At 43.4% G+C, this 15,719-nt stretch overlaps 1 protein-coding gene across 3 annotated transcripts in view; it reads right to left on the bottom strand.

Annotated features, from left to right (window-relative positions):
- The window catches only part of LOC142804154 (phosphatidylinositol 4,5-bisphosphate 3-kinase catalytic subunit beta isoform-like), an 88,948-nt gene that overhangs the window by 21,056 nt on the left and 52,173 nt on the right, over nucleotides 1–15,719 (bottom strand). For all 3 annotated transcript variants that reach the window (XM_075890767.1, XM_075890769.1, XM_075890768.1), the window contains 2 exons: nucleotides 6,044–6,100; nucleotides 5,082–5,267 (listed from right to left, as the gene is read on the bottom strand). In XM_075890767.1, the coding sequence (XP_075746882.1) occupies nucleotides 5,082–5,267; nucleotides 6,044–6,100 (243 nt within the window). The remainder of the gene's footprint in view (nucleotides 1–5,081; nucleotides 5,268–6,043; nucleotides 6,101–15,719) is intronic.

The following is a 15,719-nucleotide window of genomic DNA, read 5'->3' as shown; positions in this document are numbered from 1 at the left end:
CGTAGCATGGGGAGGTAAGGTGAATGTATTATAATTTTCTTATTGTGCGAAGTGTTATGAAGTGTTATGAAGTGTTATGAAGTGTTATGAATGTTTATAAAATTTTGATAGCCTGAAAATTTATAGTACTGAAACCAGAATTTACGTTTCTTGAACATTAGGACCTCTTTGCAAAGCATTTCAGAGACCTGGTGTGGCTTTGTGATAGAATACTTCATTCCTTCGCAGAATTTTAAATTTCGATTCCTGCTGGGACACTGACGTTTTCTTCTTGCAGTCGTTCGGTCAATGCTGCCTATCACACTTTATACTTAAGTATCAAACGTTAATGTTATTCATGTGTGTCCTCGCCATTCCTGGGAAGATATAGAAGAGGAACCAACTTCATTGAAAGAGAAGGTACGGTCCTCAAGGTGGCTCCACGTGGGCAGTGACTCATTCGGCCCAGGCAGCAGTAGGGAGCTGCTCCTCCTTAATTGGAGTTTTAACGAGCTCCTCCCACTCTGACCGTGAGCGAGCATTTTGGGGGCAGGAAAGCCATCACAGCCACACAATACTTGATTTTGTGTAGCAAATTCTGGGGGGCTACATTTTTGGCAGATTGGGTTCACCAATCCGCATGTAAAAGGCGACAGCGGGTGAGTACTAAGATGAGAGTAAGTTTGAATGCGGCGGACTATCGTGGCCTGCGCTCTCGTAAGGTCTTCATCAGCCGATGAGTAGATGCGCTGGTAACTTTTGTGAGTTTGTGATGTTATTAAAGGAAGTTGGTGCCTCACCAGGAAGACTGGGTCCGAGAGACACGCCTCCTGACTTGTTACACCTCGGGCTACGTGGTGCACCTCCTCGTTCCCAGGGTTCCCCGACTGGGCAGGGGCCAATACTAATTGAATTATACTGTTCAGCTGACAGCTTCTTGAAATCCTGGCTGCTCGGTTGTTGATACTCCTCTTTGAGAGATTAATTATGGCTGTATTGGAGTCACCTAATTCCGTTTGGGTGGAGGCGCTCGTCATGGTCAAAGCAATGGCCGTCTCTACAGTTTCTATGGCGGAAGGCAACTGTACCGAGGCGGTGTTTGTAATCTGTCGCCCTCCGGTCACCACATTTACGGTATACCAGTATACGAGTAGATATAAAATGTCTTATCACATGTGGCACATACTCGCAACCGGGTATGTGCCAAAGTTTTTTGAAAAGTGTTCGATGGCGTACGTGGCGGCATTGTGAGATTATTCATGTCATGACCAGCGCGTCGTACTCGTCAAACCAACTCACCCTCTCGTACTAATTTTCGTGAAACCGAAGTTAAGTAGCACCCAGCAGACACAGGCAGCTAGATAGATAGATAGATAGATAGATAGATAGATAGATAGATAGATAGATAGATAGATAGATAGATAGATAGATAGATAGATAGATAGATAGATAGATAGATAGATAGATAGATAGATAGATAGATAGATAGATAGATAGATAGATAGATAGATAGATAGATAGATAGATAAATGCCAAAAGTGCTAAGGTTTGCATTTAAAATAGTGCCGCTCATACCCTCGGCATTGTTCTTCGAAGGTGGGAACTTGGCACTACTTTGAATTCCTTCAAACAAGCTCACATTTACACACGCATCTACGCAAGCACATACGCCACACCTGAGCTGTGTATGGGGTATGTTTTTGAGTGTATGCAAGTTTGAATCTGCGTGTTTAAGGGAATGCGAACACATGTAACAGCGCCCAAAACTTGAAAGAATGATACAGAAAAAGTTCAAAGAGCGTCGACTTCCAACTGCTGCTAACAGGTATTATCACACAGGACGAAAGGCATGCGGGCAAAGCAAATGTCAAGTTGTACAAAGTTGCACCAAGTTTCTTCTGTAGCTGCATGAACTCTAGGCCACCGAGTACGCTCGTTTCATCGCCAAAAGCGATCAGCTCCCGTAGCCGACACGGGTTGAAGGACCGACATTACAGGAGAGGTCTGTTGGCCTCTTTTATCCTTTTAGCTCAGCCTTACAATGAGAGGTGCCTTGTATGCATGCAGTCGAGTACAGCATGCACTGTTCTCACAATGGGAGAGAGCAAGCGTGTCACATGGCACCCGCTAAAAAACATGATACGCGCGGACGTGGCTTCTTCAGGTTCTGTCAAGCCAGCCTGGGTAGCTTCAAGGGCGCTCTTCGCTACGAGTGATCGAAGCATTCGACCATTCTCTGTTAGTGCACTGTGGTTAAAGAACTTAAATAGGTTTGTGAAGATAAATTCGAGAGGTAACAAGCTTTGATACTACGATCATTGCATGATTACCTTGAAAGGTGGAAAGTGTTACTTGAAACGAAGCAGTCGTATTTTTTTGCACAATCATACGCTGATTACAGACGAATATATCTAATAATGTTATTCTGGTACTAATTCTTAAGGGTGAATGAGCCTATGGTCATGCCATGAAATGAGCACCGAATGAATAACAGTATCTTGAAGCTCTGACACACACTATATGAACGGAATATCTCACGTGCTTTAATAAAAATTATCGGCAATCCGATCACCTAAGAAGTCTTATCGTCGTAGAACAGTTTCCCCAAAAACAAATACTTGTCAGGAGGCTGTAGCGTGAACGAATCCTCCGTCTGGAATTCTCAGTTTTGATTCTGTTCTTTTGGCGTGCATCAGCCATGTCATTTGTGCTGGTATTCCGGAGTGTAAATAATCCCACCTACGCTACTCATTGAGCGGAAAGCCTGCGTGATGGCATTCCTTTCACCGTATATTGACCATTTTTTTTTATTTTCGACTTTTAAATAAGCGACCTATAGTCAATGAATGTGAGGACTCATTGCCCAGACGTCCGCACTCTCGCTGTAGCGCCTTGACGCACGGCTATGCTATCATTCGTTAATTGTTCGTTTTTGTGAGACATAACTACGCAAAGCATCGTTATTCGGAGCCCTGTCTACTGGCCTTCACAGCATTTTAGGAAATAGCCTGAATATCAATGGACGAAATAAAGTGGCTTTTTTCATTCAAGTGAGCAACCCAAGTTATGCTACCAAGCGCAGCTTCATGCAAAACAGACTTCAGGATGCAGTCAAAAATGCTGACCATCACACAATTTGGAATACCAGGCGGCGAACCAAGAAGTCAGTTTCATCCGTCAGATGAACGAACAGCAGTGACCACAATACATTGGACCACCTCGCAAGAAAATTATAATAGCTTTGTGTCTGCTAGGAGTACTTTTAGATGAATGCGATTTAAGTAAGTAGCTGACTTTCATTACGCATACTCAGCTTATGATGTTTTCCTGCAGAAAGTAGATTACTGAAATATCTTGCTCGATGTATTTATTTCAAACTTTTTACTAGGAAAAAACACAGTAACGCTGCAATTTAATCATCTAATTATGAGTGCTTCTCTCTCGGACTGGCTCGCAGGCTTTCTGCTCCATTGTTGGTCATGTTCAGCCTCATTCCAGAATATAGGTCTGTAAGAGGGTGTCCGTAAGTGAAAAAATGATAGCAAAATAGAAACAAATAAAAAAAGCCGTCATACTTATTTATAACGTGTGCCGTCACGTTTCAACACATCTCTACAAGTAAAATCAAACTGCTCCAACGCTAGGACGGAAAAATAAATCTCCTATGTTGCAAGATCTTCTTTCAGTCATTTAGTTATATGACAGACACATTGTATACGCCTGTTTATTTGTCTAATATGAAAAAGACCCGCCTTGAATACATTTCCTTTCTCCTCTAGTATAACACTTTTATGTAACACTTTTTTCTAAAACAATTACCGTATAGAGTAGCATGACTATCGAAGTTATTTTACAGCTATCTTTCAGCACTCCGGCCACACACCTGCTGTAGTTCTTGATCATGAATATGGCCCTAAAAGCTCTTGTGCATGATTGGTGTGAACCATTGTGTTCCATGCCCGAAGTGTACACTGCCATTTTTTCTAATTTGTTTCAGTTTTTGCAGCTTAGAAAAAGCCATCAAATGCAAATACACTCTGCTAAGGCCTGCAGTAAGGGTCGCAGTATTGATTATTTACAAGGTAGGCTGAGGAAGTGGCGCTCGAGCAAACATTGCAAATGTTTTATGACGCCTACTTGAAGTACTCAACACAGAATACAAGCAAAAGTTTCATGTTGACAAGCTAATCCAAATACTTCCAGGCGTACTTTATGACCAGAAAACTACGTCTATATCAAAAGCTATTTGCTTCGACACTACGTAGACACTTTTTTTTTGCACACAAACCATCACACAACCCATGGTCTACCATCATGAAAAGATCGTGGCGAACAATGGTCGTGGAAGTCTGCTTACTGCAACCAAGGCTTTGAGAGTGGCTATACAAGCCGAGCCATAAATGAAATTGTAGCAATAATACTGGCTATGATAAATAGTTGCGCGACTTTTTGACTAGGCTGCGCAGCTTGAAAGCACTCACCCCTTACGCCATTCATATGGCGAGCCGCATGAATTCATACTGCACAAATGCAAAGCAAACATTTTTGATGCTGCTGATGTCATTGATGACAAGTGTGGTTGATACTTTGAAAGGAAAGAACAGTTTTACTATTTTAATTCTCAGTTGAGGTGGCGTGTCTCATGGTGAAATCCCAGACGCTCCCACGCAGCATTTGCAAGGTTCAGGAATGATTCCATGGAACACCACTGCTTCTCCTGTTTCAGCTTTGGTTTTGTTGAGCAGGAAGCACTCATAATTCATGCTTTGACTACATATACTGTTTTTACTCATTTAGAGCACACCAGGTTGCCTCCGTTGTGGAACACTTACCTCAATTCAGCCCCCCCCCCCCCTCTCATGACGTCCTGTAGTGTGCGCGTGAACACGGCAAGCTCCATCTTTTTTCTTGATAATTGTTTTCTTTGATAATTTAGCACGTCCCGCGTGGATTGGTTCTGTCATTTCGGAAAGTACACTGAACTTTATGGCTACATTATCTCTTCGTGTGTAGTGCTTCTGCATTGTTATATGAATAAAAGTATGCCCATTATGACTTTTCACAGGCACGCGCGAATGCTTCGGTGCACATACAACACTCACCATGGCAACGTCCTGGTGCTGTCCCCAGCGGAGTGACAGCAACAGCTTGGGTAGCGAGTGTGGAAGCTCGAGACAGTCGTAGCGGAGGAACCAGAGCAACTGCTTGTCCTGCTCGTGCACTGGAGCCAAGGGGTCCTGCTCGGCAATCTGCCTTAGCTGCTCGCGGTGGCTCTTGCTCGCGTGGCCCTGAAAGGAAGAATTTGCAGTTATGTTATTCTGTAAATTCATTGCTGGTACGCAACTAATGTATAGGGCGTAATAACACACATACATGGGTCACCAAATGAATGACTCTACTTTATATATCTAACTGTTACCAGCAATAAATGAAAATGTAAGTAAATGTACAGAGATGTGTACTTTAAAGGGCATTTCTACGCGTCTTATGAATGTAGCAAATGAAAATAGGGATAAGAACCAAGAAGTTCTTCCCTTTTATTTCAACATGTCCACATGTCATGCCATCTCTTAACGACAAAGTTCACTGGCGCTGACATTTCCTTTTTTACTTCATGGTATTGTGAGCATATGCAACCCCAGTTCAAGAATTTTTTATTTCTCCGAACATCCACCCTGGCCCCTCACGTTCTCCTAAACGTCTGCCTGGTTTGTAGCACAAAGACACAGTATAAGGCACTCGTGATGACATGGACTCTTGTGAAAAGTGTGCTTCAGCGTGTCTTTGTTCCCGTCGGTGCGTCGACAAAGCCGCGTATGTGTTTGGAACCTAAATAACCAGCTTTCATCACTGTCGCATCTTTTCGACAACACGAGTGTGCCCCGCTTTGAACCTCTCGCCATCCCATAACCACCACTAGCGTTCCACACTCCGATTAGGCGGTAGCCTCCCTTGCTCCTTGCTGTTTTCGTTTTAACGCCACATGTCATTATCGTTGAAGATAAATAGTGAGGTGGACAATAAAATTAACGACCATTGCAATGATTAATGGCCTGTGACTTACTATTCCGTGTGCCGAGGAACCTTGCTCTTTTACGCAGGATGCGGCACATTCAAGAATCTGAAAAAATGAACACATATATTTCTAATAAATTATGACAGGCTAACAGTAAACAGCATGTTTATTACTAATATTGCACTTATGATTCAGCAACGAAAATAAAAGATCAGACAGGAAAGAACATTGGGCGTGAAATCCACCAAACATTCGTCATCATCATCCTCAACCTTACTACGCCTACTGCAGGACGAAAGCCTCTCCCATGAGCCGCCAATACTCTCGGTTCTGTGCCTGCTGCTGCCACTTTATACCTGCAAAATTTTTATATCTCATGGGCCCACCTAGCTTTCTATCTCCTCTTCGTGCGTTTGACTCCTCTGGGTGTACAGTCAGTAACCCTTAATGACAAGCGGTTATCATGTCTACGCGCTAAATGCTCGGCCCAAGTTTATTTCTTCTTCTTGATATTCCAAACCCCAGTTTGTTCCCGGACCCACTCTGCTATGTTCTCGTCTCTTAGGTTACATCTATATTTTACTTTCAATCGCTCGTTGCGTCATCCCCAATTCGAGCAGAACTCTCCTTGTAAGCCTCCACATTTCTTCTCCGTAGGTAAGTACCGAAAAGATGCAGCTGTGATATACTTCCCTTTTGAGGGTTAGTGGCCGATTTTCATTCACAATTTGAGAATGCTTGCGGTATATGATCCCCGTCATTTTCATTCTTCTAGTTATTTTACTTTCATGGCTCGGCTCCACACTTACTACCTGTCTTAAGTAGACATATTCCTTTACTACTTCCAGCACCTCTCCACCTATCGCTAAGCTCTGTTTTCATCTCAGACTTTTGTACATTACTTTCGGTTTGTGCATATAATTTTCAGACCTACTTTACTGCTTTCCGTGTCTATTCCTGCACTCATGGACTATAATCCATCCCCTGAGGTACTTCAACACGATAGTTATAGCGCGAGAACAGAACGACGACACAGAGACAAGAAGTACACGACCTTCTTGTCTCTGTATCGTCGTGCTGTTCTTGCGCTATAACTATCGTCATGTCATACCGACTAGCCCAAGCTGCCACTCTTCTAAATTACTGCTCAAGGCGATGTAATCAGCGAATCGCAGGTTACTAAGATACTCTCCATTAATTCTTACTCCTAACTTTTCCCAATCTAGGCTCCTGAAAGCATCCTGTAAACAAGCGGTGAATAGCATTGCAGCGATCTTGTCTCCTGGCCTTACACCCCTTTTTATTGCAATTCTGTTGCTTTCTTTAGGAAAACTATGGTGGCCGTGCATTCACTGTAGATTTCTTCCAGTATGTTTATGTAAGGTTCGTGGATGCCCTGATTTTGTAATGCCTGCATATCTGAGTCAAACGCCTTCTGGTAATCTATGAAAACTGTGTATAGGAGTTGGTTGTTTTCCAAGAATTTCTTCATTATCTGAATCATAGTATTAATATGTTTTATTGTGGAGTAGCCAGCACAAAATTCTGCTTAGTCCTTTCGTTGATTTATGATTTGCCCTTAAATCTATTAGCTAATATTCTTGTACATAGTTTGTAGAAAGTTGACAGTAAGCTGATCGACGTGTTATTTTTAAAGTTCTTGGCGGCTCCTCTCTTAAGAATTAGGAAGATGTTGGCGTTCTTCTAAGCTTGGTTTACTGATATGAGTGGTTTAACGTCGGAAAACAATCATATGATTACGACAGACGCCGTAGTGGAGGACTCCGGAAATTTATATTGCCTGGGGTTCTTTAACTTGCACCAAAACCTGAGCACGGGCTGACAGCGTTTTCGGCTCCATTGAAAATGCAGCTGCCGCAGCTGGGACCCAATTCCGCAACCGGCGGGTTATCAGCCGATTACCTTAGTCACTATACGGCTGCGGCAGGGTTTTTTCCAAGATTTTGGTACCCTTTTCTTCAAGAGATACTTCTCATATAAGGTGGCCAGTTTATCTAACACAATTTTTTTGCCACCTTTAGCAGTTCCATTGTTATCTTCTCCTCGCCAGTGGCTCTGCCTCTTTGCGGTCGTTCTAGCGCTTTCCTTACTCCCCCTGTGGTGACTAATATGATGTCGAATTCATCTGGGCCTTTATGGCTTCTTACGATATCATCCTGGTTCGTAGGCTTCTGTACAGCTCTCTGTACAACTCGTCTGCCTCATCAACTGTCCTATTCATATTGGTGATGACTTTGCCTTCTTTGTACCTAATGCATACACCTGATTTTTCTTTATCCACGAGTTCGCCTTCGTAGGTTTTATGCTTCTGCCGCTTTTAACAGCCTGCTCAATTCTCTCCATGTCACACCTTCTGATGTGGGCTACCTTACGCCAATCAATTAACTTCGAAAGCTCCACTAGCTCTATCATGTCGTTGCATTTGAAACTTTCATGTTTTGTCGGTTTTTTATTGGGGTTTTTCATATCCTGAGATTGTTTGCCAGTGTCCTGTCTAGTGCCTGCCCGCACTTTGGACTTCCGTTGCACGCTCTTTGATGACACTAGTAAGATTATCATTTATTGTGCCAACACTAACGTTTGTTACCTCGTTTATAGCAGCGAAATCTATTCTGAAGTGAAACTCTGAATTCCTGCATTTTCCCTCGCACCGCTAGCTCATTAGGTGTCAGTGTATCAGTTTATGTATTTGCTATTTTAAGCTTAGGTGAACACGAGCTCTTAACACTCTACACTAAGGCAAACGTACTCGAAAAAGGAGTAATGGAGCCCAATATGCGCGCGGGATGAACGGATGGACCGTTGAGAAGTAACCACAGAGGGATGCGTGCCGCGTGAAAACCACTTATTCTCCCAATTCCATGCAAAGGGTGAACCGCGTGGGAGATGCGGTTCATGCACAAACCGCTGCCGCGGAAACTAGCTGTCCTCCTCTCTCCCGGCTCAGTCTTCCCCCGATTTTGCTAGTGATGGCACGCGCGATCTAAGATTTACGACGCGGTTTTTGTGTGTACGCTTGAATGAGCGTGTGCTGCTGCTTTTACGTTTCGCCGCATCCATGAAATCTGGAGCCGGTCTCGAAAAGCCGCCACGCCGCGGTTTATATCCCTGGCTTATTAAAAAAGGTGACGACCAACCACGACACCACCGGTTGAAAATCAAGGTCAACATAGCGGATGAAAAGACAGCAGGCATATGGGATACAACTGAATGCAGGAACAGCGCAACCTAGAAGTAGTTACTTCGTAACTACGGAAGCGAAAAAAAAAACAAGGACAGAAAAGAGCGCTGACTTTCAACAAAGATTTAATATCGGAGTGGCGTACATATATAGGCGAAAAATGAGAACATTGGGCATGCGTAGGAGGGTGCAGGAACAACCACTGCGATACAATGTCAGCAAAACTCTTGTCGCTTGTTGAATGGACTGAAAAACAAATACATATGTAACTTAAAAAAGATCGAGATACGCAATCTCCTTTTGCAACAACGAAACCGATGGGCAACTTACACAATTACCGTCAAACTTGTTTATTTGATAAGCTTCAATTATCTCACGCGTGGCCTGTGAGTTGTGCTTGCTTAATACCTCGCAACGCTCAAAAACTGGCACGCAGCCGCAGTCTCGGCAGTGGATTCCGAGGTGTCCTTGAACTACGTTGTGTACATTGTTATTGTGCTCTCTTAAACGGTCATTAAGGTACTTTCCGGTGTGCCCTATGTATACCATTCCGCACGAAAGCGGAATGAGATATACGACGCCAATAACACATGGTACAAAGCGCGTTCTGTGTTTCATAGTGCATCTTCCTTTAATAGCAGCTGGAATATTCACCAATTACAAAGCTTTGCAAGCTTTTCTGGGGCGGAAAAAATAACAGTGACACCAACGCGTTTACCAATTTTTTTCAGCCGATGCGACACGTTATGCAGATAAGGAACTGCAACACATTTCATGGGAACAGACGCGCTTTGAGGCTGAGATCTCCCTCCTTAATTTTTAATTTGCTTCAAAAGTTTTTCCGCAACAGCAGAAATCAGGGCGCTCGAGTAACCAGCGCTTAAGAGGCGCTCTACCTGTGCTTTGAAACTGCATTGCATCGAGTGCGGGCATGACCTCTTGAGAGCGTTTACCAGACAACTTTTAATGATACCCCTTTTCACCAATTTTGAATGAGCTGAGTGGAAAGGTAAAAGGGGGTTTACCACTTTTCAGTGAAAACAGCCAGCACAAATGATTACTTCTAAAACAGAGTGTTAGGTCTAAGAACCTAATCGAATTTCCAGACGGTAACTCATGCGTAAGTTCAAGAGGATACAAGTGCTTCTTAAACAAATCTAGAAGGCTAAGGACAACAACTTCAAAAACTGTATCCAAATAATCAACGAATACAATGAAATCATCAACAAACCTACCGACCTTCACAACGAGAGACAAGTCGAGATCTTTTTGAGTGTGGCGATCCTTATGCGCGAGAAAGATGTCACTCAGGACTGGTGCCAAACAGGAACCTATGCAAACGCCGCTTTTTGAATTAAATGTTGCTCATTCCAAGATGCAACTGTTGACTTTACATAAAATGAAAGCAATTCCAGAAAACCATGAACTTGTATACCTGACGCATTCTGGAAGTTTATCGACCCAAATGAATCAATGCATTCTTCTAAGCACTGCAGCAGTGCGTTATGTGGAAGTGAATAATATAGATCTTTCACGTCTATTGCGAAAGCCTTCAGTCTTTTGTCATTAGACCTTAAAAACTTAATAACCGCCTCAGGGTCTTTTAACAGGAAATGATCGTCAATAGTTAAAAGGTTAAGGTATTCTTGTAAAAACAAGGCGACCTGTTTTTGCCAGGTCCCGTTCTCAGAAACTATAACCCGTAGTGGGCAGTCAATCTTGTGCGTCTTAGCGGTAAGAAAGATGTCAAGACTTAGCTTCTTTGATTTGTCAATAGATTTAGCAACTTTATCTAGGCCGAGAGAGCTGCAAAGCCTTTTCGCTTTCAACTTAGCTTTTGCAATAGAAGAGTGGCTGGGTTTAAAAACAGAGTTTATAGTCATGGTGGCTTTGTCCTTAAACAAAAGAGAAGGCAAAACAGCAAAGCCACCTTCTTTGTCCGATGGTAAAAGAGCTAAAGACTGAGTTTTTAAGAAAGATACAACATTTCTTGTGGGCACTGCACTGCTAGGTGGTTTAAAGCGTGTTAAAACGTCCACACCATCAGAAACACACCTGTTCATCTCGCTGTCCGGGGTGCGTCGAGCAACTTGTCGTACGAGGGTCAATAGCTCTTGTGGCGTTTTTCGAGGTTCAACAGCAAACTTTGGTCCAAGTCCCAAGACATCATGCACTTTCTCAGGAAGTTCAACATCACCAACGATGTGTACCCGGGTCTTCGGCAAGACTGACTTCTTTGAAGGGACAGCTCGTAGGCTAAGGAGTGTGTGTTGCCACATAAGCAAATTAAAAATCAAGGAGGGCGATCTCAGCCTCAAAGCGCGTCTGTTCCCTTAAAATCTGTTGCAGTTCCTTATCTGCATAACGTGTCACATCGGCTGAAAAAAATCGGTAAACGCGCTGGTGTCACTGTTATATTTTCCGCGCCAGAAAAGCTTGCAAAGCTTTGTAAGCTGGTGAATAATCCAGCTGCTATTAAAGGAAGATGCACTGTGAAACACAGAACGCGCTTTGTACCTTGTGTTATTGGTGTCGTATATCTCATTCCGCTTTCGTGCGGAATGGTATACATAGGGCGAACCGGAAGGTGCCTTAATGACCGTTTAAGAGAGCACAATAACAATGTACACAACGTAGTTCAAGGACACCTCGGAATCCACTGCAGAGACTGCGGCTGCGTGCCAGTTTTTGAGCGTTGCGAGGTATTAAGCAAGCACAACTCGCAGGCCTCGCGTGAGATAATTGAAGCTTATCAAATAAACAAGTTTGACAGTAAATGTGTAAGTTGCCCATCGGTTGCGTTGTTACAAAAGGAGATTGCGTATCTCAATCTTTTTAAAGTTACATATGTATTTGTTTTTCAGCCCATTCAACAAGTGACAAGAGTTTTGCTGACATTGTATTGCAGTGGTTGTTCCTGCACTCTTCTACGCATGCCCAATTTTCTCATTTTTCGCCTATATATGTACACCACTCCGATATTAAATTTCGATATTAATATTTAAAAAAGTCAGCGCTCTTTTCTGTCCTTGTTTTTTTCGCTTCCGTAGTTACGAAGTAACTGCTTCTAGGTTGCGCTGTTCCTGCATTCAGTTATGTCCTACCAACTTGCCCAAGCTTCCACGCTTCATAATTGATTGATTGATTTGTGGGGTTTAACGTCCCAGAACACGATATGATTATGAGAGACGCCGTAGTGGAGGGCTCCGGAAATTTTGACCACCTGGGGTTCTTTAACGTGCACCCAAATCTGAGCACACGGGCCTACAACATTTCCGCCTCCATCGGAAATGCAGCCGCCGCAGCCGGGATTCGAACCCGCGTCCTGCGGGTCAGCAGCCGATACCTTAGCCACGAGACCACCGCGGCGGGGCTCCACGCTTCATAATACCGGATACATTATTTCAGTCCGACTCAGGACAGAAATCAGCGCTGGATGCTTTCACAAGTAGGTGAGTATTCTCTATTCTGCCGTACTTGTCGGGTGTGTGATACGAATCGTGCTTGCCGGCAACGGGCTTGGTCGTTTTGTATATCGCACGCACGAAATGCACCCCGAATGTGGGATTCGGCGTCTGTATTTCGCCTGTGCTCTTTGACCACCCGAAAATCGGCTGCCTTTTCCTCGACCGCCCGGAAGCTCTCTCATCGAGTGCTCGCCTGTTCGCCGCCGTGATGAGCTCCGGGCTGACGATATTGGGTGGAGACCTCGTCGCCGCTTTGCAAGTCGTGCAAAATCCGTTGCGGTTGCTCATAACGAGCTTGGTTGTAATATGTTGTGCGCTGTAAGTGCAACGACACGGGCTGGGGCTTTCGCTAGCATTGGAACTGAGTCTGTGAAAATTGGTTGCCATTACAGTTGGCTTCTCCGTAAATCAGTCGCCAGCAGCTCGGCGCCGACCGTTGGCGGCTGCCACGGCGGTGGACTCGCGTTTGCTCGCTGCCCTCGCTCGAGTTTGTGGAAAGGGGCTGCATTCCTGTGGATTTTTAGGCATTCGCTCCAAACAAACTCAGCTCTGTTCGTGGCGGTTGCCCAGCGTACAGTCGCTCTACTCTTCGAGGTTCGCTGGCGGCAGACGCTCCACGTGCAAGGCCGTGTTTGGTCTCGTCTACGTTTTCTCGAGCTGAACGGTGGCGCTCGCTTAGAACTGGCTGCCTCGCTGGCGGCATGGTGGTTCGCGGGGCCTCGGAGTTATGACTGTGACTACAGCACTTGAGCTGTTGTGCTGCTGCGATCGAAAGACGTCTTTGACGATGTGTGGCATCACGTTAAAATGTTTACATGTCGTTTTTTACACGTATGTTTTTAACTCACCTTGTACGTATTTGTCATACCAATGCAAACTTTATTTATTTATTTATTTATTTATTTATTTATTTATTTATTTATTTATTTATTTATTTACTATACCTCAAAGGCCCCTATTCAGGGGTTTTACATGAGGGGTGGACATTTATTGAGAACAATGTCATTGGTGGTCAGTAGAGAGCTTTAGTACATAATCTCTGTGATTGCTTCGTATAAATAGATGGGGCTGGAGAGGACAACGGCGTCGATTGGCAGATCATTCCAGTTTTTTGCTGTTTCGATAAAAAAATGAATGCTGATGGGAAGAGGTGAGGGCCTTTTTTGGGTAAACAGCCAAAGGGTGATTGATGCGGTCAGAGTGACAATAGACTTCTTCAATGACTGTCGTAGCAATGCGTGAATGATAAAAGTTATGAAACAAGCACAGCCCCTTAACTTTACGCCTTGTTACGAGTAGAGCAAGATTAGCTTGTCTTTTTAGTTTAGTGACGCTTGTGTGGTAGAAGTAGGCCGAATAAATAAACCTTGCCGCATGGTTTTGCATAGATTCAAGTGTATTAGATAAGTTAGAGAGGTGGGGATCCCAGATCACACATGCTTACTCAAGTTTAGGTCGGACCAATGTTTGATATGTGAGCAATTTGATTGGTGAAGAACAAAAACGTAAATTATGGCACAGATACCCAAGAGCGTCACTAGCATCGTTGGTCACATCCGAAATGTAAGTTGACCATGTCATATCTTAGGTTAAGGAAACACACAGATATTTATAGAGTTGAACAGATGAAACGTCAGAACTGCCAATTACGTTGCGATGCGGGACGTATGTCGTTCTGCGGTGGAAAGACAATAATGAGGTTTTAGAGACATTAAGAGACATTAGCCACGTATCACACCAATTGATAATAATACTAAGGTCAAGCTGGAGAATTAAATTGTCATTACAAGTGTAAATAGGACGATATAAGACGCAATCGTCTGCAAATGGACTTATGTTTGAATATTATTTGGGAAGTCATTAATGTAAACTAGAAATAGTAAGGGCCCTAAAACTGTTTCTTGAGGCACTCCTGAGAAAACAGGAGATAAACTAGAAGAGTACGAGTTCGTAAATACAAACTGCTTACGGTTAGTTAAGAAATTTTGTGACCAAGTCAGTACAGTGTGATCAAGGTTTAGACGAGATAGCTTCGGAAATAATTTGTTATGTGGAACTTTGTCGAATGCCTTGTCAAAATCAATAGGGAATCTACAGGAACATTTTTATCGAGGCTGGTACTGACGTCGGTAATATATAAGGCTGTCTGAGTGTCGAACGAGAGTCCTTTCAGGAAGCCATGTTGATTGAGGTGGAAAAAGTGTTGGGACATTACGAATTTTGTTACGTGGGAATAAATAACATGTTCCAATTATTTGAATGAGATTGGACGGTAACCACTCTGAGCTGATAGATTACATTTTTTGGTACTGGAATAATCTTTCTCACCTTTCAGTCCTCTGGGACCACTCCAGATTATAGCGATTGCTGGAAAATGAGCGAAAGTATTTCACTGGATGTGTGTTTACTATATTTAAGGATTTTTGAATTGATGCCATCAACGACCGATGATGAAGTGAGTTTCAGTGATTCAATCAGTTTCATTATGCCAATAGCTTCAAAGGCAACTCCGGGCATGACGGGGTGATCGTAAAGAGGAAAATTGGGTAATCCTGTATCGGGTTCTTCGGTGAACGCCGAGCCAAAGGCACAGTTTAATTCCTGGGCAACTTCAAAAGCTGGAATAGGACAGATGCGTTCGTCACGCTAGCTGACTGGTTTTGAATGCTTCGGGTTCATTATTTTCCAGAACTGTTTAGTGTTATTCTGTAGCATACAAGGTAGGGACGTGTAATAGAAAGATCGTTTGACTTTAGCCGAAAAAGAGAGGTAAAGTTTCTCAGATTGGTGATACTTATTCCAAGCACTAGCACTATTTTTAGCTTTGCTGTTTTATATTGGCGTTTCTTTTTGTTGTTGAGGCGTTTGACGGGATTATTAAACCAAGGGTTAGCTGGTCATTCAGTTACAGAAATAGTGGGAACGTATTTTGCTATCAGAGTCTGGATTTTATTCTTAAAAAGTAGCGTCTTATTGTCAACTGAACGATCCAAAAAGTTAGGCGAAAATTCTACATAAAAAGTTATAGGGTCAGCATTCATGCTACAGTAATCGC

The sequence above is a fragment of the Rhipicephalus microplus genome, chromosome 3, assembly GCF_043290135.1.
Source record: "Rhipicephalus microplus isolate Deutch F79 chromosome 3, USDA_Rmic, whole genome shotgun sequence".
NCBI classification, from domain to species: domain Eukaryota; kingdom Metazoa; phylum Arthropoda; class Arachnida; order Ixodida; family Ixodidae; genus Rhipicephalus; species Rhipicephalus microplus.
Note: the sequence above shows the minus strand (reverse complement) of the source record. Positions and strands in the feature narration are given on the sequence as shown.